This window comes from Jaculus jaculus, chromosome 7 (assembly GCF_020740685.1).
Source record: "Jaculus jaculus isolate mJacJac1 chromosome 7, mJacJac1.mat.Y.cur, whole genome shotgun sequence".
In the NCBI taxonomy this organism is placed as follows: Eukaryota; Metazoa; Chordata; class Mammalia; order Rodentia; family Dipodidae; genus Jaculus; species Jaculus jaculus.
In genome coordinates this window covers 132,338-159,411 of record NC_059108.1, presented here as the reverse complement: position 1 = coordinate 159,411, position 27,074 = coordinate 132,338, and the positions used below count along the sequence as shown (strand labels likewise).

At 46.0% G+C, this 27,074-nt stretch overlaps 2 protein-coding genes across 5 annotated transcripts in view; one reads left to right on the top strand and one right to left on the bottom strand.

Moving 5' to 3' along the window:
• Window positions 1–14,478, bottom strand: part of Map4k1 (mitogen-activated protein kinase kinase kinase kinase 1) — a 33,339-nt gene extending 18,861 nt beyond the window's left edge. For 2 of the 3 annotated variants that reach the window (XM_045154537.1, XM_045154539.1), the window contains exons 1-11: window positions 14,258–14,478; window positions 14,054–14,111; window positions 13,844–13,934; window positions 12,119–12,192; window positions 8,197–8,252; window positions 8,058–8,105; window positions 7,920–7,962; window positions 7,767–7,839; window positions 3,458–3,589; window positions 1,465–1,527; window positions 1,298–1,379 (exon numbers count right to left, since the gene is read on the bottom strand). In XM_045154537.1, the coding sequence (XP_045010472.1) occupies window positions 1,298–1,379; window positions 1,465–1,527; window positions 3,458–3,589; window positions 7,767–7,839; window positions 7,920–7,962; window positions 8,058–8,105; window positions 8,197–8,252; window positions 12,119–12,192; window positions 13,844–13,934; window positions 14,054–14,111; window positions 14,258–14,356 (819 nt within the window). In that variant the 5' untranslated portion in view covers window positions 14,357–14,478. The remainder of the gene's footprint in view (window positions 1–1,297; window positions 1,380–1,464; window positions 1,528–3,457; window positions 3,590–7,766; window positions 7,840–7,919; window positions 7,963–8,057; window positions 8,106–8,196; window positions 8,253–12,118; window positions 12,193–13,843; window positions 13,935–14,053; window positions 14,112–14,257) is intronic. The other variant, XM_045154538.1, reaches the window with a different exon arrangement.
• A 1,196-nt stretch (window positions 14,479–15,674) lies between these two features.
• Eif3k (eukaryotic translation initiation factor 3 subunit K) lies at window positions 15,675–26,748 on the top strand. Of its 2 annotated transcripts, none has more exons than XM_004659888.2 (8): window positions 15,675–15,830; window positions 16,619–16,717; window positions 21,003–21,123; window positions 21,839–21,913; window positions 23,576–23,642; window positions 23,739–23,816; window positions 24,912–25,037; window positions 26,684–26,748. In XM_004659888.2, the coding sequence occupies exons 1-8, from the start codon at window positions 15,772–15,774 to the stop codon at window positions 26,713–26,715; spliced, it is 657 nt and encodes a 218-aa protein (XP_004659945.1). In that variant the 5' UTR covers window positions 15,675–15,771; the 3' UTR covers window positions 26,716–26,748. The 2 variants fall into 2 exon arrangements, with proteins under 2 accessions (XP_004659945.1, XP_045010469.1); XM_045154534.1 differs by having other exon boundaries at window positions 24,834–25,037.
• The last annotated feature ends 326 nt before the right edge of the window (window positions 26,749–27,074 follow it).

Sequence of the window (27,074 nt, the reverse complement as noted above, 5' to 3'; positions counted from 1 at the left end):
GGAGAGATGGTCCAATAATTAAAGGCACTTGCTTGCAAAGCCTAACAGACTAGGTTTGATTTCCCATTACCCACATAAAGCCAAATGCGCAGAGTGGCACATGTGTCTGGAGCTTGTTTACAGTGGAACTAGGCCCTGGCATGTCCATTCTTATTTTCTATCTCTCTTTCTCTCACTGCTTGCAAATAAATAAATAAAAATAGGGCTAGAGTGGTTAAGGCGCTTGCCTGCAAAGCCAAAGGACCTAGATTTTATTCCCAGGACCCACATAAGCTCTGGAGTTGGTTTGCAGCAGCTGAACACTCTGGTGCACCCAATCTCTATCTCTATCTGCCCCTCTATCTCAAATAAAAATTTTAAAATAAAAAAATTTACAAAATAAAATAAAAGCCAGGTGTGGTGGCACATGCCTTTAATCCCAGCACTAGGGAGGCTGAGGTAGAAGGATCACTGTGAGTTCAATGCCAGCCTGAGACTACATAGTAAATTCTAGGTCACCATGGGCTAGAGCAAGACCTTACCTTAAAAAGAAACAGAGAGAGAGAGAGAGAGAGACCTGGTGGGCTGGTGGGGCATGTCTTTAATCCCAGTACTCAGGAGGCTGAGGTAGAAGGATCACCATGAATTCAAGGCTACCCTGAGACGAAAAAGTGACTTCCAGGTTAGCCTGAGCTAGAGCAAGACCCTACCTCAACAAATCAAAGAAAGAGAGAGAGAGAAGAAGGAAGAGGAAGGAAGAAAGGAAGGCAAAGCTCCTATACAGTATGGAGATTTCCAGAAGTGGAAAGCATAATTTTGGTTCGATTTTTAAAAAAATATTTTATTTATTTATTTGACATAGAGAGAGGAAGAGAGAGAGAGAATGGGCACCCCAGGGCCTCCAGCTACTGCAAATGAACTCCCGATGCGTGTGCCCCCTTGTGCATCTGGCTTACATGGGTCCTTTGGCTTTGCAGGCAAATGCCTTAACTGCTAAGCCATCCCTCCAGCCCTGGTTTGATTTTTGAGATAGGGGCTCACTATGTGGCCCAGGCTAGCCTGGAATTGGTGGCAATCCTCCTGCATCTGCCTCGTAGTAATGAATTACAGCTTTATATCACCATACCTAATCTCTGGGATATAATTTGGAGGGATTTGTGAGGGATATCCTGGGAAATTCTGAGGACTAAGAATTTTGGTAGTGCCATGATGGTTCTGTGGAGCATTATTGGTGATCTTGTGAGTTATAGAAAGCTTGGGAAGTTTCTGACTGAGAGAATGGAGTGGGTATGGGGCGTCTCAGAAAGGGGTATCTTACACTGAGCATCTTGGTGGCACTAGGTCGTTTCTTGGGGTTCTTAGTGAGGGTAACTTTGACAAAGTTGTGGAAGGTAGCCGACCTTGAGAAGAAGAAAACAGGTCATTGAGTGAGGGGATCAGAACCCTTCTTATCACACCCTCTATCCCTTTCCTACCCTCTCTTACCATTTACCCTTTTCCTTTAGTCGTGGAGGGTGGTAGCCACTCTTGGTCATGAGGAAGAGAACTCTAGAACAGTAGGGGAATAACACAGGGTTCAGACCCAAGGAGGAGCAAACTTCATGGCTTCAGAGATTCCCAACAGCACTGAGGCTGGCATAGAGCAAAATGAGGGACAAGTAGATGAATGAAAATGAAGCACTGGTTTAAAATTCAAGGTTGCTATTTTTATTTTTTCCTGTGATGTTTTGAGATAGGATTTTGTTATGAAGCCCAGGCTAGCCTCAAACTCATAACTGTCTTGCCTCAGCTTCCTCAGAACTGGAACCACAAACATGGGCCTCCACAGCTACTTCTAAGGTATATTGTTTATCATGTTTCAGAGCTTCACTTCAGTTCATCCAGAAGGAGGCTGAAGATGGGGATCTCAAACAGAAAGTGGTTACACATGCCTGTAATCTCAGCACTCCACAGAGAGGCAAGAGGATTAGGAGTTCAAAGTCAGCCTCAACTCAGTACAGAGGCCAGCCTGAACTACATAATGAAACACTTGTCTCAAGAACAAAACTAGCCTGGTGTGGTAGTGCATGCCTTTAATCCCAGCATTTGGGAGGCAGAGGTAGGAGGATCACTGTGAGTTTGAGGCCACCCTGAGGCTATATAGTGAATTTCAGGTCAGCCTGAGCTAGAGTGAGACCCTACTTTGAAAACCCACACACACACAAAAGAAAAGAAGAAACAAAAAAATTGAGGTCGGGCTGGAGGGATGGCTTAGCAGTTAAGGCATTTGTCTGCAAAGCCAAAGGACCCAGGTTCGATTCCCCAGGACCCACGTAAACCAGATGCACAAGGGGACACAGGCGTCTGGAGTTCATTTACAGTGGCCAGAGCCCTGGCATGCTCATTCTCTCTCTCTCTCCCCTCTCCCCCTTTCTTTCTCCCTCTTTCTCTCTGTCAAATAAATAAATAAATAAATATGAAAAATGGAGGTGGGGGTGGAAAAATTGCTCAGTGGTTTAAAAAAGGTATTTAAGGGCTAGAGAGAGGGCTTAGTGGTTAAGCGCTTGCCTGTGAAGCCGAAGGACCCCGGTTCGAGGCTCAATTCCCCAGGACCCACATTAGCCAGATGCACAAGGGGGCGCAGGCATCTGGAGTTCGTTTGCAGTGGCTGGAGGCCCTGACGCGCCCGTTCTCTCTCTCTCTCTCTCTCTGTCGCTCTCAAATAAATAAACACCAAAAAAAAAATTTTTTTTACAAAAATGGGGGGCTGGGGAGATGGCTCAGTGGTTAAAGGTACTTGCTTGCAAAGTCTGCTGGCCTGAGTTCAGATACCCAGCAACCCATGTAAGGCCAGATGCAAAAAATGGCACAAGTATCTCACATTTGTTTGCAGTGCAAAGACACCTTGGTAAGCACATGCACAGATAAATAAATTAATAGAGTAAGATAAAACTAAAGCAAGGGCTGGAGGGATAGCTCAGTGTTTAAGTGTGCTTCCTGAACAAACATGAGGATGTGAGGGGACTCGAGTATGCCCAAGTTTGAATCTCAGGAACACAAATAAGCAGCTGTGCATGGCTACATGCACCTGTAACCCCAGTCCCATAGGGGAACAGAGACCCAGGAATCACAGGAGCTCATGAAAAAATAGCACATTTTAGGATCAGTAAGACTTTGGCTTAAACAAGAATGTATTAAAGAGTGATGGAATGGAACAACTGAATTTCCTCTCTGACATTCTACTCCAGCCACCGCAAGCAGCACACCATGCTGCAGGTGAGTGTGTAGGATACTGCAAGCACATACACACACATGCCAAAAAAAAAAAAAAAAAAAGATGAGGATTCTTTAGCTAAATAAAAGGCTCCTGCACTAGAAGTACCATAGGGGTTTTCCTAAGGGGATCCTAATGTGAGAACACAGGCTAAAGGGCAGTTGTTAGGATCAGTCTGGGGCAGAGTTTCTGGGCTTAGAGGTAACCTGCTATACCAGTCCTTACCTTAAAGGGTGCACATCAAAGAGTGGTGGTTGGAGCTCAGCCAATTCGATGGCTGTGATGCCAAGGGACCAGATGTCACACAACTCATTGTATCCGCCCTTCAGGGCCACAGCTGCCACCTCTGGAGCCATCCTGGAGGCAGAGACACTCAGAAATCCAGGGAAGGCCCAGGGACAGAGAGACAAGTAGGGTAAGGGGAAAAGGGGCAAGGACAGAGCCAGGCTGAAGGGCATCAAAAACATAGAGGAAGAAGCGGGGGGAATGGGAAGCCAGGTGTGAGGGCACTTGTTTGTGATCCCAGCACTACAGAGGCTGAGGTAGGAGGATCAAAATAAAGTTCAAAGCTAGCTTGGAATACAGTGAGGCTCTGTGTCAAAAACAAAACAAGAGGTGGGAGTGATGGCTTAGTGGTTAAGGTGTTTGCCTACAAAGCCTAAGGACCCAGGTTCAATTCCCCAGGACTCATGAAAATCAGGTATACAAAGTGGTGGATGCATTTGAAGTTCCTTTGCAGTAGCTGGAGGTCCTGGCATGCCCATTCTCTTTCTTTTCCACTCTTTTGCTTTCTCAAATAAATAAATAAATAATGATATTAATTTTTTTTTTGAATGGAAACCTACTACTTTTTTCCACAATGGAAGACTCAGGAGCCATAGATTGTTGCTAGAAAATTTTCACTGCCAGTGAGTTGTTGGCCATGGAGGTCCCTGATGTTCCTAAAACATTATAGGCCATTGCTGATGCCCTCATTTCCCACCAGGAATAGATGGTAAGACCCTATTGCTGAAGACGCCACATACTTGGGCTGCAAGGCCACTGAGAAATCCTGCTGGAACAGAGCTGATAACCTCCTCCATGTAGACCAACTGACAGAAAGCTGGAAGAAACCATTCTGCATACAGTTAAATGGGAGAAAGAGGAATCACCAATGAAGATACTCAACAGTGGATACTGCAAGCCTTATATTTGGCCAGCCAGGACAAATGAGCCAACCAGTGCAATAGTGGTACATCTGTTATGGTGGAAACCAACTGCCCTCTAATTGGACTGGAGGCCCACTCCATGGGAGGGAATACATCCCTGATACTGAAAACCTAAAACAGGGGTAGTCATGAGCCCTAGAGGTATAACATCTGCTTCTGTCTGGCTAAATGTATATACTATGCTTATCAAACTGCCCCGGAAGCACTTCTCAATGTTCATACCCTTATATTAGTGCTACTCTGATTTTTGGTAGAGAATCTTCTCTTTTCAGATGGCAGTGACCTTGGGGTGACTCAGAAGGCATCATGGTGCTGGAAAGAAGTGACAGGAATGCTCAGTACTGCAATATCACTATCACACCTTCCAAGGCTCAGGGTCTACTGCGGAAGAGGAGGCAGAAAGAATATAAGAGTCAAAGGAAGGGTAGGACTTCTTATAACATGCTCCCCCTGACACAGAATGGCCTGGATATCCATGACCTCACAGTGCCTGACACTACCTACACAAGACTATCATAAGAGTAGGAAAAAGTCATGACATTAAAATAAAAGAGAGATTGATTGAGAGGGGGAGGGGATATGATGGAGAATGGAGTTTCAAAGGGGAAAGTGGGGGGAGGGAGGGCATTACCATGGGATATTTTTTATAATCATGGAAGTTGTTAATAAAAATTTGAAAACAAAACAAAACAAGCCAGACATATTGATGCACACCCTTAATCCCAGCACTTGGGGGCAGAGGTAGGAGGACTGCCATGAGTTTGAGGCCACCTTGAGACAACATAGTGGATTCCAGGCCAGCCTGAGCTAGAGCGAGACCCTACATCAAAAACTAAATAAATAAATAAAAATAAAAATAATTTTAAAAAAACAGGGTTGGAGAGATGACTCTGGCTAAGGCATATGGCTGCAAAACATAACACTAGGAAATCAATTCCCTAGTACCCACATAAAGCTAGAAACACGAAGTGGTACATGCATCTGGAGTTCATTAGCAGTGCCTGGAGGCCCTGGCATGCCTATTCTCTCTGTCTCTCTCATTTCTATTGCTCTCTGCTTGAAAATAAATAGATTAAAAATAAAAGGAAGGAGCTTAGTGGTTAAGGCACTTGCTGGCAAAGCCAAAGGACCCAGGTTTGGTTCCCCAGTACCCACATAAGCCAGATGCACAAAATGGCATATGTGTCTGGAGTTCATTTTCAGTGGCTAGAGGCCCTAGTATACCCATTCTCTCTCTTTTTCAAATAAATAAATAAATAAATAATTTAAAAAATGAAAGGAAGGAATAAAGAAGGGAGGGAGGGAAGGAAGGAGAGAAGAAGAGACAGAGGCTGGCTGGGAATGTGGCTCAGTGGCTCAATGAATGGTATAATCCCTGCCTTCCATTTCCAACACAAGAGACAAAAGAAAAAAAAAAAAGAGCATGCCAGCACCTAAGCTTGCTGTGGTCTCACACATCTGTAATCCCTGCAGTAGAAGGTTGAGGCAGAGGTAGGAGAACACCCTGAGTTTGAGGCCAGCCTGGATTATAGTGAAAGCCTGCCTCAAACAAGGGCTTGAGTGATGGCACAGCAGTTAAGGTGCTTGCCTGCAAAGCCTGCTGTTTAAAGTCTAATGTGCAAAGCCTAGGTTCAGTTCCCCAGTACCCATGTAAAGACAGATACACAAAGTGGTGCATGCATCTGGAGTTCATTTGCAGTGGCTAGAGGCCCTGGTACAACCATTCTCATTCATTCCCCACCCTCTCTCTCTCTCTCTGTGTGTGTGTGTGTGTGTGTGTCTTTGTCTCTCTCTCTGCTTGCAAATAAATCAATAAAACTATTTTTAAAAAAAGCCAGGCATGGTGGCACATGCCTTTAATCCCAGCATTTGGAGGCAGAGGTAAGAGGATCACCATGAGTTCAAGGCCAGCCAGAGGCTGCATAGTTAATTCCAGGTCAGCTTGAACTAGAGTGAAACCCTACCTCAAAAAACTAAATAAATAAATAAATTAAATTAAATAAAAGGGCTGGAGAGATGGCTTAGCGGTTAAGCACTTGCCTGTGAAGCCTAAGGACCCTGGTTCGAGGCTCGGTTCCTCAGGTCCCACGTTAGCCAGATGCACAAGGGGGCGCACGCGTCTGGAGTTCCTTTGCAGTGGCTGGAAGCCCTGGTGCGCCCATCCTCTCTCTCTCCCTCTGTCTTTCTCCCTGTGCCTGTCACTCTCAAATAAATAAATAAATAATGAACAAAAAAAAAATTAAAAAAAATAAAAAATAAAATAAAATAAAAACCAAGCAAGATAATTGATCAGAGAAGCAGAGCCACAGGCTGATAAAAGACAGAAATAGACTGGGGAGATGTAGGGATCAAGATAAAAACTCACTCAAGAGCTGGAGCAATGGCTTAGTTGTCAAGGCGCTCAACTGTAAAGCCTAAGGACCCAGGTTTGATTCCCCAGTACCCATGTAAGCCAGATGCACATGGTGATACATTTACCTGGAGTTCATTTGCAGTGGCTAGAGGCCCTGGCATACCCATTCATTCTCTCTCTCTCAACCCACCCAAGCCTGCTGTGGTAGCACACACCTCTCAACCCAGCACAGAGAGGTTGAAGCAGGAGGAGCAAGAGTTCAAGCCTCTGCTACATATCAAGTTCAAGGCAAACCTGGGAAATATGAGACCTTGTCTTAAAAAACAAGCAAGGTATGGCTGAGGAAATGGCTTAAAGGTTAAGGCACATGCCTGCAAAGACAAAGGACCCTAGTTCAATTCCCCAGAAATCATGTAAGCCAGATGCACAAGGGACACATGCGTCTGGAGTTCATTTACAGTAGCTGGAGGTCCTAGTGCACCCATTCTATCTCTCTCAAATAAATAAATAAAATATTAAAAAAAAAAAACAAGATAAAACAACTGGGATGGAGAGATGGCTTACCAGTTAAGGAATTTGTCTACAAAGCCAGAGGACCTAGGTTCAACTTCCCAGGACCCACGTAAGCCAGATGCACAAGAGGGCACATGTATCTGGAGTGCATTTGTAGTGGCTGGAGGCCCTGAACACCCATTCTCTATCTGCCTCTTTCTTTCTCCTTCTCTCTCTCTTAAATAAGGAAGAATAAAAATTTAAGAAAAGATAAAACAATCAATCCAAAAACGCTGAGAGAAATAGGCAGTAAAGGGCAGAGAAAGACACAGATAAATGGAAAACTAGAAGAGCTTAAGAGCAGGTAAAAGTCTTTGGTTGAGGAAGGCAGAGTGGAATAGAGCTAGGAAGGAGTTCCTAAGGATTCAGGTTGGAAAAGCAACAGTTCTCCACCTCCAGCTACCCAGAGGTCACACCTTACCAGTATGGTGTCCCAATGAAAGAGAGGCGTTTGGCCAGCGTTGCCCCAATCTGGGCTGAGATCCCAAAGTCAGCTGGAGGCAGATGTAGAGATATATTGTTTACCCCATCCCACCCCAACCAGCTCCCTGCCCAACCCACCAGCCACACTCACCCAGCCTAACCTCTCCAGCATCAGTGATGAGGATGTTGGCTCCCTGGGGACCAGGAGAGATTAGAAACTGAGACCCCCGCCCTAGCACATTTTTGCCTCCCTTTGCAGCCCTCTCCAGCATTCTTGTTCCCAGTTAACCTTAATGTCTCGGTGTATTTTCTTCTGTGAGTGCAAATAGGCCAGTCCCTGGGGAAAGAGGTGGACAAGGAGTTGAGGGTACCTTCTGCATGAACAGGGGCTGCTCCCTCCTGGAACAAACCCTCTGACTCCTCCTCACCTGGAGTACTTCCCGGCATGTGTAGCTGATCTGGAGCTCTGAGAGGGGGCCTGTCACTGCAAAGGTCACCCCAACCAGGCCAGGTATTTGGTGAGAACCAGGAAACCTGGGCCCCAGGATTTCCTCGTCCCCACCCATACCAGCTGTGAGGGTACCAACAGGGGAGGACACTCTGGATAAGTGTAAAGGGGAAATAGAGCATAGTGGGTGACTGAAAGAGGCAGTGATGAACCAGGTGTAGTGACTCATACTTGTAATCCCAGGACTTGGGAGGCTGAGGCAGGAAGACTGCTGCAAGTTTGAGGCCAGACTAGATAGATTCTCAAAACAACCAAAAGAGATACAGAGATGGTGGAATGCGGGGAATGCAGGTCACAGGAAGAGTCACTCAGCATATAATTAATTCCTGTCTACTGTGTGCTAGGTCCTGGAAACACAGCTGTGAAGAACAAAATACGCATCCCAAAAGTCTGGGGATGTGAACCAGTGGGAAAAAATTTGCCTAAAATTTCTAGAAGAAACAACCCTATCCAGAAACAATAACAGGAAATGTGAGGAAAGGCTGTGATATTTTACACCTTCTGGTCAGTAAGGCTACCCTAAGAAGACATCAATGGAAAATGTAAGGGGTCCTACTCAGAGGGAGAAGGGAAATGGAAAGTTGGGGGTGGGGAGCAGTGATAGTTATGCCCATGGGGAACACCAATGTGAACAGTTCAAGCTTCCCTCTGGAGGGAAATGGGCTCTGTGGGAGTCTCTGAATGGAGTGCAATGTGACCCCACAATAAGCAATGACAGGGGCACTGAGAAGGACAAACTTGGGCTCATAGCCAATCTGAGGCAGAGACAAAGGAAAAACAAACACCAAAAAGAGATAGTAAAGACCAAATACTGAAAGACAACATATCTTTAAAGAGAGAGATGGAGGATGGAAAGGGGACAAGGGAGAATGGTGGTCAGAAACCAGGTTTTTCACAATGTCTGGGTAAGACACTTCCTTTCTTTGGGCCACATTTCTCTGCCACACCCAGGGGAGGATTTATTTTGGGGGGAGGGGTTTCAAGGTAGGGTGTCACTCTAGCCCCAGGTTGACCTGGAATTCACTATGTAGTCTCAGGGTGGCCTTGAACTCATTGTAATCCTCCTACCTCTGCCTCCCAATTGCTGGGATTAAAGGCGTGTGTCACCATGCCTGGCTCTGGTGACTTTTTTTTTTAATTTTTTTTTTGTTTATTTTTATTTACTTGAGAGCTACAGAGAGAGAGAGAGAGAGAGAGAGAATGGGCATGCCAGGGCTTCCAGCCACTGCAAACGAACCCCAGATGCGTGCGCTCCCTTGTGCATCTGGCTAACATGGGTCCTGGGGAATCGAGCCTCGAACTGGGGTCCTTAGGCTTCACAGGCAAGCGCTTAACCACTAAGCCATCTCTCCAGCCCCTCTGGTGACTTTTGTTGTTGTTGTTGTTTTGGTTTTTGTTGAGGTAGGGTCTTGCTGACTTGGAATTCACTGTGTAGTCTTGGAGTGGCCTTGAACTCACAGCAATCCTCCTACCTCTGCCTCCTGAGTGCTAGAATTAAAGTTATGTGCCACCATTCCTGGCTCTGACTTTTGAATAAAATCTGTCTTTTCAGACATTGGAGGCCTTGGGCTAGAGGGAGTCAGGGAGAAACTAAGAAAAGAGATGAGCATCAGAAATACAAAGAAGGCTCAGATGTAGGGCAGGGAGGTACAGGTCTATAATCTCAGCTACTCAGAAGATTGGGGCAGTATGATTCCAAGTTCAAGGCCAGGCTGGGCTACACCACAGAGTAAGTTAAAGGGTAGTCTGGGAAATGTGGATATAGATATAGATCAGAGCACTTGCTTAGCATATGTAAGGTCCTACATTCAATTCACAGTACCAGAAAAAAACAGAAAGTGAGAGAAAGATTAAGATTCAGAGAGGTGGCTGGGTGTGGTGGCACACACGCCTTTAATCCTCCTAGGATTTGGGAGACAGAGCTAAAAGGATCACCATGAGTTTGAGGCCACCCAGAGGCTACATAGTGAATTCCAGGTCAGCCTGGGCTAGAGACTCTACCTCTGAACCCCCCTCCCCCCCCAAAAAAAAGTCTGGTATGGCAGTACACACCTTTAATTCCAGTACTCTAACACACACACACACACACACACACACACACACACACACACACACACGGATTCAGAGACATGACCAGAGGCCTATGCTACCCATCCTCAAAATCTCTTAAGAGTCTGGAAAGTACTGCCCTCCAATTGGATTGGAGGCCCGCTCCATGGGGGGGGGGGGTGATACATCCCTGATACTGAAAACTTAAAACAGGGGTAGTCATGAGCCCTAGGGGTGTAACATCTGTTGATGTCTGGATAACTGTATATACTATGCTTATCAAACTGCCCAGTAAGCACTTCTCTTAATATTTATACCCTTATATTAACACTACTCTCACTTTGGGTAGAGAATCTTCTCTTTTCAGATGGCAGTGACCTTGGGATGACTCAGAAGGTATCATGGTGTTGGAAAGAAGTGACTGGAGTACTGAGTTACATCTCGATCACACCTTCCAAGGCTCAGGGTCTAATGTGGAAGATGTAGCGGAAAGAATGTAAGAGCCAGGGCTGGAGAGATGGCTTAGCGGTTAAGCGCTTGCCTGTAAAGCCTAAGGACCCCGGTTCGAGGCTCGGTTCCCCAGGTCCCACGTTAGCCAGATGCACAAGGGGGCGCACGCGTCTGGAGTTCGTTTGCAGAGGCTGGAGGCCCTGGCGTGCCCATTCTCTCTCTCTCCCTCTATCTGTCTTTCTCTCTGTGTCTGTAGCTCTCAAATAAATAAATAATTTAAAAAAAAAAAAAAAAGAATGTAAGAGCCAAAGGAAGGGTAGGACTCCTTACAACATGCTCCTCCAGACACAAAATGGCCTGCATATCCATGACCTCACCATGCCTGACACTACCTACACAAGACCATCATAAGACTAGGAAAAGATCATGACATCAAAATAAAGAGAGACTGATTGAGATGGGGAGGGGATATGATAGAGTATGGAATTTCAAAGGGGAAAGTGTGGGGGGAGGGAGGGTATTACCATGGGATATTTTTTATAATCATGGAAAATGTTTAAAAAAATTGAGACAAAAAAGAGTCTGAAAAGTAAACAGAGGGCCAGACCCAGAAATGTATTCACTCAACAGACAAAAATGTGAGCACTTAGTGTGAGCCAGAAAATGCTAACATACTCAAAACACAAGAATAGACAAACTAGCCGGGCGTGGTGGCGCATGCCTTTAATCCCAGCACTCGGGAGGCAGAGGTAGGAGGATTGCCATGAGTTCGAGGCCACCCTGAGACTCCATAGTGAATTCCAGGTCAGCCTGGGCTACAGTGAGACCCTACCTCGAAAAACCAACAAAAAATAAATAAATAAAATAAAATAAAAGAATAGACAAACTATGCAGACACCGATATAAAAATGGGGTCATGGAGATTGGGAGGATCATCATATATATAAAGACTGAGAAAAAAAAAAAAAGCATGGCATAGTGGGATACACCTTTAACCCCACCCCTTGGGAGGCAGAGGTAGGAGAAATGCTGTGAGTTCGAGGCCAGCCTGGAACTACAGAGTGAATGCCAGGTTAGGCTGGACTAGGGTGAGACACTACCTTGAAGAAAACAACAGAAAAAGACAGAGGCAGGACCAGCAGTGCTAAAGGGCAGACAGAGCCTAGGGCCTGCGTAATCAATATAGAATCACCACCAGCATCATTCAGGCCAGACCCAGAGAAGAGGTTCATGGTATGAAATGTGGACCAGGAAAACAGTACCCTGAGATACAAGCACAGAGAAATCAGAGAGGTGGATTTGAGGGGTAAAGGTGGCCTGAATCCCCTTGTCCTTGCTCTAACCTTGGTAGATGTCCTGGAGTGAACCAGCCCCACAGAATTCCATGCAGATCCAGAGCTTCTGCAACCTACAGTGGCTCAAGGGTAGCAATGATACATTATTATTATTTTGTTTTGTTTTGTTTTTGAGGTACAGTCTTGCTCTAGCTGACCTGGAATTCACTATGTAGCCTGAGGGTGGCCTGGAACTCACACCAATCCTCCTACCTCTGCCTTCCAAGTAGTAGGTAGGATTAAAGGTATATCCCAACACAGCCAGCATTATTATTATTATTATTATTATTATTATTATTATTTTTGCCTCTCAAGTGCTGGGATTAAAGATGTGTGCCACAACACTGGTTTACTTATTCATTTTTAAAATTTTATTTTATTGTTTTTGGTTTTGGAAGGTAGGATCTTGCTCTAGTCCAGGGTGACCTAGAATTCACTATGTACTCAGGCTGGCCTTGAACTCACAGTGATCCTCCTACCTCTGACCCCTGAGTGCTAGAATTAAAGGCATGTGCTACCACACCTGGCTCTGGCATTATTTTTTGAAGAGATGCTGACTCACTGCTATTTTGTTTTAGTTCAGTAAGAACTTGAATATGACTGCTGTCAAGTAGCTCCCCTTGCCCACCAGAGATTGTCCCACTCTTATCTTAGAGGAGCAATTTGAAGAGTTGACAGGAAATATACACTTAGGTACAATTCAACCAGAACTTAAGTCTTTGGGCTGTAAACCCAGGGTACCCTTGTCATCCCAGGCTAACCTAGGGAACAAGGAAGAGATCTTACAGAGGGGGCCAGGATGCTAGGCTTAGGGGTTCATATTATAAGAGCAGAGTACTACTAGGGGACCCAGAGGACAGAATGATGAGACATTATTTTTAGGGAAATTGGTTTTGTTTTTATTACTATGAATGAATGAGTTTTGTAGAGCAAAGTTCAAAAAGGAGAGTTCTAGATTACTGATATATAAGTGCTCTAGTCAGATAATGGAGACTTCAAATTTGGGATCATGCCTCAGCTAAAAGTGAAGGTCAGCCGGCATGGTGGCACACACCTTTAATCCCAGCACAGGGAGGCAGAGGAAGGAGGATCACTGCGAGTTTAAGGCCACCCTGAGACTCCATAGTGAATTTCAGGTCAGCCTGGGCTAGAGTGAGACCCTACCTAGGAAAAAAAAAAAAAAGTGAAGGTCATTCCCAAGTCAAAAGTCAGCCTGGACTAGAGAGACTCTATCTTGAAAAAAAAAAAAAAAAGCCAGGCATGGTGGCACACGCCTTTAATCCCAACACTTGGGAGGCAGAGGTAGAAGGATTGCCGTGAGTTTGAGGCCATCCTGAGACTACATAGTGAATTCCAGGTCAGCCTGGACTACAGTGAGACCCTACCTGGAAAAACCAAAACCAAAACCAAACACAAAAACAAAATAAAACAAACAAAAAAGTGAAGGTCCAAGGTTGGAGGTCAAATTTGGGTGTCTGAATTAAAATGGAAGTTTAGGGGACTGGGGATATGGCTCAGCGGTTGAAGGCACTTGCTTGCAGCCAAATAAAGCCAGACACAAAAAGCAGCACAAGCATTTGATACTCATTTGAAGCAGCAAGAGAACCTGTGTGCATGCGCTCCCCCCCACCCCACTCAAAGTATATATATGAAAGTTTACGACTGGGGACCAGGTTGGAGGTGCCTAGTCTGAAATGAAGGGTCTGACTTGGGGGCTAGGCTGAGACTCATCACCAGAGGTAACTGCCATGGTAAGCCACGATGTTGGCATGCCGGCAAGTTTTCAACATGAGGATTTCTTTCTGAAGGGTGGAGACGTCATCATCTATAAGGAGGGGTAGGAGAGAAAAGATGTCTGTAGGTCGAAAGTTATGGGGGAGGTGATTCCCATGTCTCGGGCTGTGGGTGTGTGGTGGGGGAAGGAGTTTCTGGGTCCTCTCTCACCAGGCTCCATCTTCACCATCTTCAATGCCACCAAGTCTCTAGATACCTTGTCCCGGGCCTTGTAAAGGGGAAGTTGGTTGTCAGGCAGGCTCCACTGTTCCCCTCTCTTCAACATCCCTGAGCCAAGTCCAAGGACCCTCTTGCATTCCCTTCCCTTCCAAAAAGTTCCCTGGGATGAGGGTGAAGACAGAGGGACTTCCTCACCTTGAAAACTTCCCCATAGGTGCCACCACCTAGCCGCTGCAGCAGATCATAGAGGTCTCGGGGGTCCCTATTAGAGATGTCGGAGTCCACGAGGTCCATCCTTGGAGGCCAGAGTTGGGACCCTGCCCAGGGGCCAGTAGGGCCTCAGGGCTTAAGTGCTGGCACCACCCTTTGTCTCCGCAAGCCCTGCGCGGTAGTCTTTCCTCTGTAGGCCTTCCCCCTGCCCACTTTCGCTTCCTGCCCCAGCTGCAGGGCGCTGCAGCGGGCTCCACCCCTTGTCTTCTGGTCTCTGAGAGCCTGTTTGCCTTGGGACCTATGGGACCCTTCTCTACCCTAAACCTCAGTGCTGTATGTGAGATGCAAAAAATCTTAATTGCAACCCGGGGCTGCCTTAGCACCCTTTCCGGGTTCTGGGTGTTCTAAGTCACGGTTGAACTTTTGCGGAGTTCTTTAAAGTTTAGATACATCCCAGAGGTTGCAGGTGTGCACATGGCTGGCTAAGTAACATACATGCATATTCACTAGGGAGACACATACATTAAGTGTTAGCTCCTACATGCCTGAGGCGGTGTAGTGTAGTGAACACACACGAGTTCCTGTGTGTACACATGTGGATGTGCTTAGAGCACATACCTGTGCATTCCCGCCTGCAGTGCACGTAATCCATACAGAACTCATGGAGGCAGATGTGGGACGCTCTTTTGTAGTTCCCAGCCTGGAAACTTATGGTAACTGGTCCCGATAATGGAAGTGTGTGCAGACAAGGTCAATTTCCAGCCGGGTGTGGTGGCGCAAGCCATTAATCCCAGCACTCCGAAAGCAGAGGTAGGTAGTGAATTCCAGATCAGCTTGAGCTAGAGTGAGACTCTACCTCGAAAAACCAAAACCAAACCAAACCAGTCAATTTCCCGGCAAAGCGCAATAGCTTTAAGGGGCCCCTACTTTTGGAAGTGAAACGAAGAGTAGGGGACCAGGGTCCAGGACTGGAAACTGAGGTCAGGGTACTGGAATACTTCAGGGGCTCAAATGTGAGGCAAGATGGACCTCAAAGAGCACGTTTCTTGGGCCTGGGACATAACCCAAAGACAGGGATACTACATGCATTCCCGCAGTTCTCGGCGTTTACAACTGCGCGCGCCGCAAAAGGTTCATTGCATTCCGGGAGGGCGGGCCATCCGGGGCTTGAGGAAGGGTTTGTCCGGAAGGTAACCCCGCCTCCACATGCCAAGAAGACGCAGGTGCATTGAAACAGACTAAGCTCTCTCAGCTTCCGTAGGTCCGGCTAGAGCAGGGCGAATCCGCATACACGAACTAAGACTGCTGGGAAAAAAATCACGTGACAGCCAAACAAGCGTGGCAGCTGCCGGAAGGACCTTTCCCTTCACCGGCCCTTGGAGTTCGAGAAAGAAGTGACGTAGTTTCCGTTTCCACTAACTCTTTCTCTTCCGGACCTTGGGGACGGTTCGTTGGGCAGGCGTTCAATCGTGTTGGAGTTGTAGAAAGCAACAGTAGTCATGGCGATGTTTGAGCAGATGAGAGCGAACGTGGGAAAATTGCTCAAGGGCATCGACAGGTCTGAGCTCGGCTGGAGAGCCCTGTGGCCAAGTGGGGTGGAGAAGAGGATTTCGGAGACAGCAGTGGGGTGGCCAGGGTTCTGGCTTGTCTCTGTTTCCCTCAGTTCCTCAACTTTTCCTCCTCTCCCTCCCCCTCAGTCTCTCAGGACCCCTTGGTCACGCCTCTTCCTCTCTTGGCATTCACTAATAATGTTCATTGATTTCTGCCCTCCAGTAAGCAACGGTGAGAGCCAGAGGGATCAAGACAGCTACAAACCCTGCCTTCGTGGACCAAGTTCTTGTTCTAGTGGGGCCACAAACCCCACAACAGATAGTTACAGTCAAAGTGTCCAGAGCCAGGCCAGGCTTTGACCTAGGCAGGAGAAGATGGAGTTAGGACGGTGAACTGAGAGGAAATAGACAATGAAATGTTCAGAAAGCCAGGCTACAGAGACTTACTAAGCACCCTAGACAAAACCCTGCCTCCAGTGGGGTCTAGAGCTTGGGTCGGAGGTCCAAGTTGTGGGCAGGTTTATTGGAAGTTAAAGAGCTGACCCACTATTTGGGTTAAGCTGGTGGCCAGGGCTAGAGTTAGAGAATAAGGGAAGGAAGAAGCAAGATTAAGAGGCTTTTACCCCAGAATGAGTCCAACCTTTGCTTGGCCATCTTTTTTTTTTTTTTTTTTTTTTAAGGCAGAGTCTCACTATGTAGCACAGGCTGGATTCAAACTTGCCATCCTGCTTCAGCCATCCAAGTGCCAGGATTAGAGAAGCATGCACCATGTTTATCCATCTGGATTCCCTTGTAGGTACAACCCTGAGAACCTGGCCACTCTGGAGCGTTATGTGGAGACCCAGGCCAAAGAGAATGCCTATGATCTGGAGGCCAACCTGGCTGTCTTGAAGCTGTGAGTGTCTTGGTCCATTCACCCTCATGTTAGCAGCTAAGTAGCAGGGTGCTGTTTCCTATATCAAGCTGGGTACCAGGCTATTAGGGGTACTGTGCAGGATGTGGCTTCTCTTTTTTTTTTTTTTTGTCCTTAGCTTCCTGAGTCCTGGGATAAAATGTGTGAGCCACCATGCCTGGCAAAACAGGTATATTACTTCACATACAATTGTAAGTGAAAATTCATGTTGTAGAAATGTAGCTGGTGTACAGGCCCTTTGCCTAAACTCCCTCCCTTGGGAACCACTGTCATAATCTCATGGCCTAACATTGTGTGGTTGTTTGCCACACATACATCTAGTTCAGATTATTTCAGGTGTTCTTGTTTTGAGCTGAACACAAATGTAATCATAATGGCATGAGCTCTCTTGCACCTAGTATTAGCATTAGATTTGTGATATCTACTGTTTTGTGTGGATGCAGTTTTGTTGCCATTGATGTTTAGTGTTCCACTGTCCTGATAGTTACTGGTGGACATTTGGGTTCTTTCCCTTGTGCATGTGTTCTTTCTTTTTTTCTTTTCTCTCTTTCTCTCTCTTTCTTTCTTTCTTTTGGTTTTCTTGAGGTAGGGCCTCATTCGAGCCCAGGTGACCTGGAATTTACCCTGTAGCTGGCCTCAAACTCACAATGATTGTCCTACCTTGGCCTCCCAAGTGCTAGATGCCTGGCTCTTCTGTTTTGTTGTTTTTTGTTTGTTTGTTTTTTGTTTTTTTGAGGAAGGGTCTCACTCTAGCCCAAGCTGACCTGAAATTCAGTATGTAGTCTCAGGGTGGCTTTGAACTCCCTGTGATCCTTCTACCTCTGCCTACGGAGTGCTGGGATTAAAGAGTGTGATACCACATCCAGCTTTTATAATTTAATTTTTACTTATTTACTTGTGAGGCTGGGGGTTGAACCCAGAACAGGTGTTCTACCACTAGGCTGTATCTCTAGTCTTTCTTCTTCTTCTTTTTTTAATTTTAATTTTTACTTGAGAGACAGAGAGAGAATGGGTACACCATGGCCTTTATTCAGTGCAACTGAATCTCAAAATGTGTGTGCCCTGTTGGGTGCATGTGTGACTTTTTGCTGCTTGCATCACTGTGCATCTGGCTTATATGGGACCTGGAGATGTGAACATAAGTTCTTAGGCTTTGCAGCAAGTACCTTAACTGCTAAGCCATCTCTCCAACCCTTTTCTTGTTTTTTTGTGACAAGGTCTCATGTAGTCCAGTTTGGCCTCAAACTTGATGGACCTCTTGCCTCAGCCTCCCAAGTCCCAAGTTTATAAATGTGTAACACAATGCCCAGGTGTGTTGTAGTTGTTATTGTTGGGATGAGTTAAGGCAGGGTCTCACTCTAGAAAATGCTGACCTAGAACTCTGTAACCTAGTCTAGATTTGAACTCACAATGATCTCCTATCTCAGTTTCCTGAGTTCTGAGATTATAGGGGTGAGCAACCACAGTTGTCTTAGTCCCCCCCCCCCCCAATGTACGGTCTCAACTGTAGCTCAGGGTGGCCTTGAACTCTTGGTGATCCTCCTACCTCTGCCTCCCAAGTGCTGGAATTAAAGGCATGCACCACCACACCTGGCTTTGTTTATTTTTTAAATAAATATTATTTTAAATGTTTTGTTTATTCAAGAGAGAAAGGGGCAAATAGAGAGGATGGGCATGCTGAGGCTTTCAACCACTGCCAATAAACTCCAGGTACATGCTCTACCTTGTGCATCTGGCTTATGTGGGTCCTGGGGAATCAAACCTGGGTCCTTTGGTTTTGCAGACAAGCCCTTAACCACTAAGCCATTTCTCCGCCCCCCCCTTTTATAAATTTATTTATTTGACAGATGAACTCCAGATGTGTGCTCCCCCGCCGCCCCCCCCCCCCGTGCATCTGGCTAACGTGGGTCCTGGGGAATCAAATCTGGATCTTTTGGCTTTGCAGACAAACAACTGCTAAGCCATCCTCCAGCCCTCCTGCCCCATTTTTGTTTACTTATTTTAGAGAGAGAAAGAGAGAGAGAGAGAGAGACTGAGTAAGTCTTGCATTCCAGGGTCTTCTGCCACGGCAAATGAACTCTAGATGCGTGGGTCACTTTGTGCATCTGACTTTATGTATGTACTGGGGAATTGAACCTGGGCCATTAGGTTTTGCAAGCAAGTGCCTTTAGTTACTGAGCTATTAGGTTGCTCTAGCCCAGGTTGACCTGGAACTCACTATGTAGTCTCAGGGTGGCCTTGAACTCATGGTGGCAATCCTTCTGCCTTTGCCTCCCAAGTGCTGGGATTAAAGGTGTAAGCCACCACACCCAACTCTAGCACTTTTGTTGTTGGGGTTATTTTTGTTTGTTTGTTATTTTTGTTTTTTGAGGTGGGGTCTTACTCTAGCTCAGGCTGACCTGTTATTCATGATGTAATCTCATGGTGGCCTCCAACACACAGCAATCCAGTCCTTCTACCTCTGCTTCCCAAGTGCTGGAATTAAAGGCATGCACCACTACACCCGGGCTCTCAAGCACTTAAAAAAAAATTATTTATTTGAGAGAAAGAGAATGGGTGCACCAGGGCTTCTAGCCACTGCAAAGTAACTCGCTTTAGCATATGTGCTTGCTTCAGGAGCACATATACTAAAATTGGAAGAAAAAGGCACATTTATACAATGGAGTTCTACTCAGCAGTAAAGAAAAATGAAGTTATGAAATTTGCAGAAAAATGGATGGACCTGGAAAGTATTATACTAAGTGAGGTAACCCAGGCCCAGAAAGCCAAGTGCCACATGTTCTCTCTCATATGTGGATCCTAGCTACAGATGATTGGGCTTCTGCGTGAGAATGAACATACTTAGTAGCATAGGCCAGTAAAGTAAAAAGGAGACATAAAGGGTAGATAAAGGAAGGGAGGAGAATACTTAATAGGTTGATATTGTATATATATAATTACAATGATTGTAATGGGGAGGTAATATGATGGAGAATGGAATTTCAAATGGGAAAGTGTGGGGGTGGGGAGGGAGGGAATTACCATGGGATATATTTTATAATCATGGAAAATGTTAATAAAAATTTTTAATTAAAAAAAAATTGGAAGAAAAAAACTCCAGACACATGTGCCACCTTGTGCATCTGGCTTATATGGGTACTGGGGAATTGAACCTGGGTCCTTAGACTTTGCAAGCAAGCACCTTAACCACTAAGCCATCTCTCCAGCCCCCAAGCCCCTGTTTTAATATACAGTTGTGTAATTTTTATAGATTGTTAGCCTTAACTTTCACATCTGTAAAATGAAGATGTTTGTATTTATGTGTGATGACCACTGCTTGTTGAGTGCTTGCTACTATGGTACAGGCTGTGTGGGGGGTGGGGGGAGTGTTTGTAGCTCTGGGAATGGGCCAAACCCATGGCCCTGTTAGCCTTGTTTATGCCAGTCAAGTACTCTACCACTGAGCCACATCCCCAACCCTAGGCTTTGTATGTTACCTCAATTGTTATATTGCCCCTAAGAAATAGGGTGGTTTTTTTTTTTTTTTTTGGTAGGGTCTCGCTCTGGCCCAGGCTGACCTGAAGTTCACTTGTTATTCTCAGGGTGGCCTTGAACTCATATCTATCATCCTACCTCTGCCTCCCAAGTACTGGAATTTTTCCCTTTTTAAAAAATTTTTTATTTATTTATTTGAGAGCAACAGACAGAGAGAAAGAGGCAGATAGAGAGAGAGAGAGGGAGAATGGGTGTGCCAGGGCCTCCAACTACTGCAAATGAGCTCCAGACTCATGCACACCCTGGCTAATGTGGGTCCTGGGGAATCAAGCCTCGAACCGGGGTCCTTAGGCTTCACAGGCAAGCGCTTAATTGCTAAGCCATCTCTCTAGCCCTTTTTCCCTTTTTTTTTTTAAAGTGTGTGTGTGTGTGTGTGTGTGTGTGTGTGTGTGTGTTTTATTCTACTGGATGGTTGTAAGAATTGACTGCCCCCATCTCCAGAACAAGAAGGTATACTTAGGGAAGTTAATTACTGGACAACCAGAAAGGTTGGTTGGCATTGGAGCTCATTTATGTCCAACTTCAAAGTTCAAGACTTTAAGTGATAGCTATTTGCCTACCAGTAATGAGACCTGGAGGTGCCACTGTCTTATCTGTCTATGTAAATGTAGTTCCTCAGATTAGCCTTGCAGTTAATGTCCTTAGTCTTCTGGGTCTTTGAATTACAGGTATAAGTCATTAAGGCTGGCCTTGGAGGCATCACTATTGACATGTCTCTTGCTTCCATTCTCAGGTACCAGTTCAACCCAGCCTTCTTTCAGACCACAGTCACTGCTCAGATCTTGCTGAAGGCGCTTACCAACCTGCCCCACACTGACTTCACTCTGTGCAAATGCATGATAGACCAGGCCCATGTATCCTTCCAGTGCCGGGGTGGAGTAGGGAAGGGCAGGGAAGTGGAACTGTTTAGAGTCATCTGTGTCAGAAAATCCAAGGGCCTTCTCTGGGCTCATCCTGATTTCAGGTAAGTTTGGGATACTGTGGTAACTGAGGCATTCCTGGGCCTGCCCTCATGGACCACTCACTAGTTAAGGGGCATACAGGTTCCCCCATCAGTGACAGCCTGCAGCACTGGGGTTAGAGGGCCAGCAAAAAGCTAGGCCTGCTGCAGCAGGCTTGTAATTACAGCTACTTATGAGGCTGAGGCAAGAGATTGATGAATTTAAGATATGTGTTTGTGGTAGTTGGAGGCCCTGTCATGCCCATTGTCTCTTTTCTCTCTCTTGCTATGCTTGCAAATAAATAAACAATTGAAAAAAAAAAAAAAACATGTGAGTTACTGAGCAAGTTCCAGGCTAGCTAGGCATCCGAGTGAAAACCTGTCTCAAAATAAAAAGAGGGTTGGCAATGTAGTTCAGTGATAGAGCACTTGCCTAACATACATGAGGCCCTGGCAGCCAATGGTGGGAAGACTGGTAAGGAATAAAGGAGCTTTGCTTTCTTATAGAGACAGGAAGAAGCATGGCACTAGTTATTTTTCTGTAAGGGACTAGAAAAAATGGGTGGGAAGGATTGATATAAAACACATCCACAGGCTCCTATCCTATTTTTCCTTGACCCTTTTACTAGCAAGAAGAACGGCCCATACGACAGATTTTGTACCTTGGGGACCTTCTAGAGACCTGCCACTTTCAGGCCTTCTGGGTAATGTCTTGAGTTCAGGCTCTGTGTGGGTGGCTGGCCAAGTGGGGAATACAGTGCTAAAAGTACCAAAAGTGCCTGCTTAGCTATGGACCCTGGGCTCAGTGTTCATTCTCACAAAGAGCCAGGACTCTGCTCAGTCCCTGGGTCCATAAGGCAGAAACTGACCTTGACTCCTTTCTTCTGTGACTCCACTGGGCCTCTAGTACATGCCTTCAGTCAGAAGCAGAAAATTTCCATCTGTATACTGTTTTTTTTGGCCTTTGCAACTGTAGACTCCCAAATGGGAGAATAAGCCAGGCCAATGGCACTTGTCTGTAATACCTGTTTTCAGAATGCTGAGGATTGAGATTTCCAGGCCAGCCTGGGTTACATATCAAGACTAGAGTGAGTTCCAAATCAATCTGAGATAAAGTGGAAAAAAAAAAGTGTGGTGGCTCACACTTTGATCCTAGTATTCAGGAGGCAGAGGTAGGAGGATCACCATGAATTCAAGTCCATCTTGAGACTACATAGTGAATTCCAGGTCAGCCTGGACTAGAGTTAGACTCTACCTAAAAAAAAAAAGACTGGACTTGGTAGCATATACCTTTAATCCCAGCACTTGGAAGGCTGGGTAGGAGACCAGCCAAGGGCCACATAGTGAATTCCAAGTCAGTGTGGGCTAAAGTGAAACCCTCAAAAACACACACAAAAAGAAAAATTCTGGGGAGATGACTTAGTGGTTAAGATGCTTGCCTGCGAAGCCAAAGGACCCAGGTTTCACTCCCCAGGACCCACGTTAAGCCAGATATGTAAGAGGGCACATACATCTGGAGTTCCTTTGCAGTGGCTGGAGGCCCTAGCGTGCCCATTCACACTCTCACTCTACCTGTATCTCTGTCTCAAATAAATAAATGAAAATAAAATATTTTTAAAAAAGTAAAACCACTTGAAGTTGTCTCTCACAAGCCTCCAGCATATTGGTGTGTACTGTACATGTGTATTCCTACAGTGTTTGCCAGAACAGTTTTTTTTTTTTAAAGAATATTTATTTTACTTGCTTATTTTTATTTTATTTTATTTTTTTTCTTTTCAAGGCAGGGTCTTGTTCTAGCTCAGGCTGGCCTGGAATTCACTGTGTAGTTTCAGGGTGGTCTTGACCTCACAGTGATCCTCCTACCTCTGCCTCCCAAGTGCTGGGATTAAAGGCATGTACTACCATGCCTGGCTGTTTTTATTTATTTATTTTTTTAAAGGCAGGGTGTCACTCCAGCACAGGCTGATCTGGAACTCACTCTGTTGCTCAGGCTGTCCTTGAATTAATGGTGATCCTTCTTCCTCAGCCTTCCAAGTGTTGGGATTAAAGGCATTCACCACCATGCCTGGCTTGTGATTGCTCTTTTCAACAGGGTCTCATGTAGTCCTAGCTGGCCTTCCAACCTGCCTTATAACCAAGGCTGTCCTTGAACTCCTAATCCTATTTCCCGCAACCAAGTGCTAGGATTACAGGCATGGTCCACTATGCCTGTCAGTTTTTCAATACAAGATCTTACAGAGGCATGAAACTCATTTCCTACCCCAAGGTGACCTTGAATTGATCCTCCTGCCTCAACCTCTGGAATGTTAGTATTATCAGTTTCATTGCCATTGTTAACATAGCATTGAATACCATTTCTCACACAGCAAGCCCTTGATGAAAACATGGACCTCTTAGAAGGTATAACTGGCTTTGAAGATTCTGTCCGAAAATGTAAGTCCTTTAAGCCTGGGCTCCCTGAAAGGATGGGATAGTGGCAGCAGGTCTTGGGTTGTAGCACCTTATCATTTTTGTCTCAAACCTCCACAGTTATCTGCCATGTAGTTGGCATCACATACCAGCACATTGACCGTTGGCTGTTGGCTGAGATGCTTGGGGATCTGACAGGTGAGATCTCAGGGTCCTATATGCCAATCTGGGAGGTTAGGGTGGTTAGAGGCATTGCACCTCAGCTAGCTCAAGTGGCCCCATCCCTGCCTGAGTAGGAAAGGGTGTGGTATAAGATGCTGCTCTTGTCAGATGTGGTGGCATGTACCTGTAATTTAGGAGTATTTAGGAGACTGAAGCAGGAATATTACTGAGTTCCAGGTAAGCCTGGGCTAGAGTAAGACTTAAAAAAAAAAAAAAAAAAAGAATCTCAGAAGAAAAGAAAACTCTCCTAGGGAGATCCTGTGCCAACTGTGTGCTGATTGTTAAGACTGTTCCTATCATTAGGCGCATGGTAATGAGTAAAACAGAAGGGCTCAGACTAGTTCTCATGGAGAGAAGAAAACAACCAGATGCTTGTGTCTAGTGGTAATTCCACACTTATAAAGGCAGTAAGGCTACTCATAGAAGGGACAGCGTTTGACAGGCACCTCACTGTCATGAGGTGGATAGCCTGCCAGTTGTGGTGATCCTAAGTCAGGGGCCTGATGGTCATGTGTGGGCCACCTGGAGGCTATGGGACCAAAGCTGAGTGATCGTGGGTGTGAGGTGCCAAGGCTGAGAGCAAGGAGTGGGTTAGAGGGTACCTTTCAAAATATGTGTGGGGTCTTGGGAGGACTTTGTCTTTTCCTCTGAGGGAGCCATGAGATAGTGAATCCAAGTCAGCCTGGGCTAGAGTGAGACTCTACCTCAAAATAAAAGAAAATGAGAAAGAAGGGGAAGGGAGAGGAAAGTCAGACTAAGTCTGGCATAGTGTGCAACTGTAATCCCAGCTCTTGGGAGTTCTATTAATCTATTTAGGTTTGGGAAGGGATGCTGTGGTTGAGAAAGTGTGCCCTCCTATGGCTGAGAGAGGAATGAGTCTTGGAAGGGCAGGATTAGCCCCAGAGAGACTAAATTGAATGCTGTTGCTGGCCAGGCAGAAGTTCTGGGATGATTGGGCAAGATAGTACCTAACCTGGTTGCACTGCTTCCCAGGGTCGTTGGTACTGAGGAATCAGTCAACCAGTGCTGCCCTCCCTATCCCCCCCCACACACTGCCTATGTCACCTACAGACAGCCAGTTGAAGGTGTGGATGAGCAAATATGGCTGGAGTGCTGACGAGTCAGGGCAGATCTTCATCTGTAGCCAGGAAGAGAGCATTAAGCCCAAGAACATTGTGGAGAAGATTGACTTCGACAGTAAGTTGTGGTCCAGGGCTGTGGGGGAGTCTGGTGCCCTTCAACAGGCTGGGGTACAAAGCTCCCAAGTAGATCCATTTCTATACAGGGCCAGGAAATTGGTACCTGCCAGATTTCATGAGCTTGTTTGGAGTTGGTGGCCCAGAAAAAAATTGGTGAGGCATGCTGGGTGGCCTCCTCTGGCACTCACAGGCTCTGTGTTTTCCTACACCTGTCACTGAAGCTTTCCAGGAACTAGTGGGGCTTCCAGAGATGGTGGTTCTGTCCCTTTGGCCCTCCTTTGCCTTTTGGGACACCTGGGGTCTTATGGGCAGGCTTGAAGTCAGGTTAGCTGGGTGGGAATCTTGTATCTCTGTGCCTTAGTTTCTCATATTATGAGAAATCAATCTTGTGATTCTACTTGAACCATTTAATCTTCACAACCCAATAAGAGATGCCTTCACTGTAACTTAATAGATAAGTTTCAAGGTGCCTCCTAAAATGATGGATGTGAATGAGATCACCCATGCCAAAGGCCAGGGATAGAGCTCAGCAAGCACCAGTTGTTATTGTGACCTTCACACATTGAACAAAGAGATACAATTAAAGAGTAAAGTGGGGGAGGTTTGCTAGAGAGATGGTTCAGTGGTCAGGGCTTACCTGCAAAACCTAATGACCCAGGTTTGATTACCCAGTAACCACGCAAAGCCAGATACACAAAGTAGTGCATGCATCTGGAATTTATTTGCAGTGGCTACATGCCTTGGCATGCCCATTCTCCCCCTCCCTCCCTCCCTCCCTCTCTCTCTCTCTCTCTGCTTGCAAATAAATAAAATTTTTTTTAAAAAGGAGTTAAGGGGCTGGAGAGATGTGATGGTTCAGTGGGTGAAGCACTTGCTGCACAAGTGTGAGGGCCTGAGTACAGATCCCCAGAACCCACTAAATGCCAGACATGGTGGCATGTGCCTAAAATCCCAGCTGTAGGGAAGTGGAGACAGGAGAAACCCAGGAGTAAGTTGGCTAGCTAGTTCAGTAAGAGTTGTGGACTAAGTATAAATAAGGTGGAGAGTGATACAGGAAATACCCAAAGTCAACTTCTAACCTCAAATGTGCAAGCATACCATACATAAAGTGGGAAGCCAGGAATGATAGTACACATTTGTAATGCTTGCACTCAGGAGGCTGAGATAGGAGAATCAAGGGCAGCCTGAATGAGACCCTGATTCTAAATAAGGAAATAAATGCTAAATTAAAGAATTTGCTAGGTATGGTTGCACTTCTTTAATCCCATTACACAGGAGGCAGAGGTAGGAGGATCTCTGAGTTCAAGGCCAGACTGACACTGCATAGTGAATTCCAGGTCAGACTGGAGACCCTACCACAAGTCCACTCTACCCCTCCGCTCTCTCAAAAAAAATTTTTTTTCCTCTAGCCCAGGCTGACCAGGGGAGCTCACTCTATCCCTGGCTCGCTTTGAATTCCTGGCAGTCCTCCTACCTCAGCTCAGAGTTTTTAGTTTGTAATAAACTTCAGTATCAAACTGCCTTTGTGATCATTATAACCTCTATGTAAAGGAGCTTGTGACCTGCTCCTGAGGCTCTTTGGTGGTGGTGGTGGTGGTGGGGTTCTCTTCTATTCCCAGATTGACCCTGATCTCTCATTCACAGGTGTGTCCAGCATCATGGCCTCCTCTCAGTAGTTACTGCTGCTTAATAAAGATTGGTTGACTAAATCCTCTGTCTCCTGCCTCTGTCTCTCACCCAGCAGAAGGAGCCTCAGATCAGGCTCCTGCCTGTCCTTACCTCCAAACTTTCCTTTTCTACTTCCTCCTTTGCCCCACCCTGCTGCTGGCCTTTGTTCCACCATACCCCTTTCCTGACTTGTCTGGTGGGAGGGCCACCTATGAGTCACCATAAGGCTTGGAGGGTGTGGATGATCCAGGAAGTCAGAGATACCACCTTGGAGCTTGGGGCTCTTAAGGATTGGAGGACAAACTATTTGCCTTCTCTGCTTCAATGACTGGTGGTTCTGCCTCTATCCCCAGTTTCCTCATCTGAA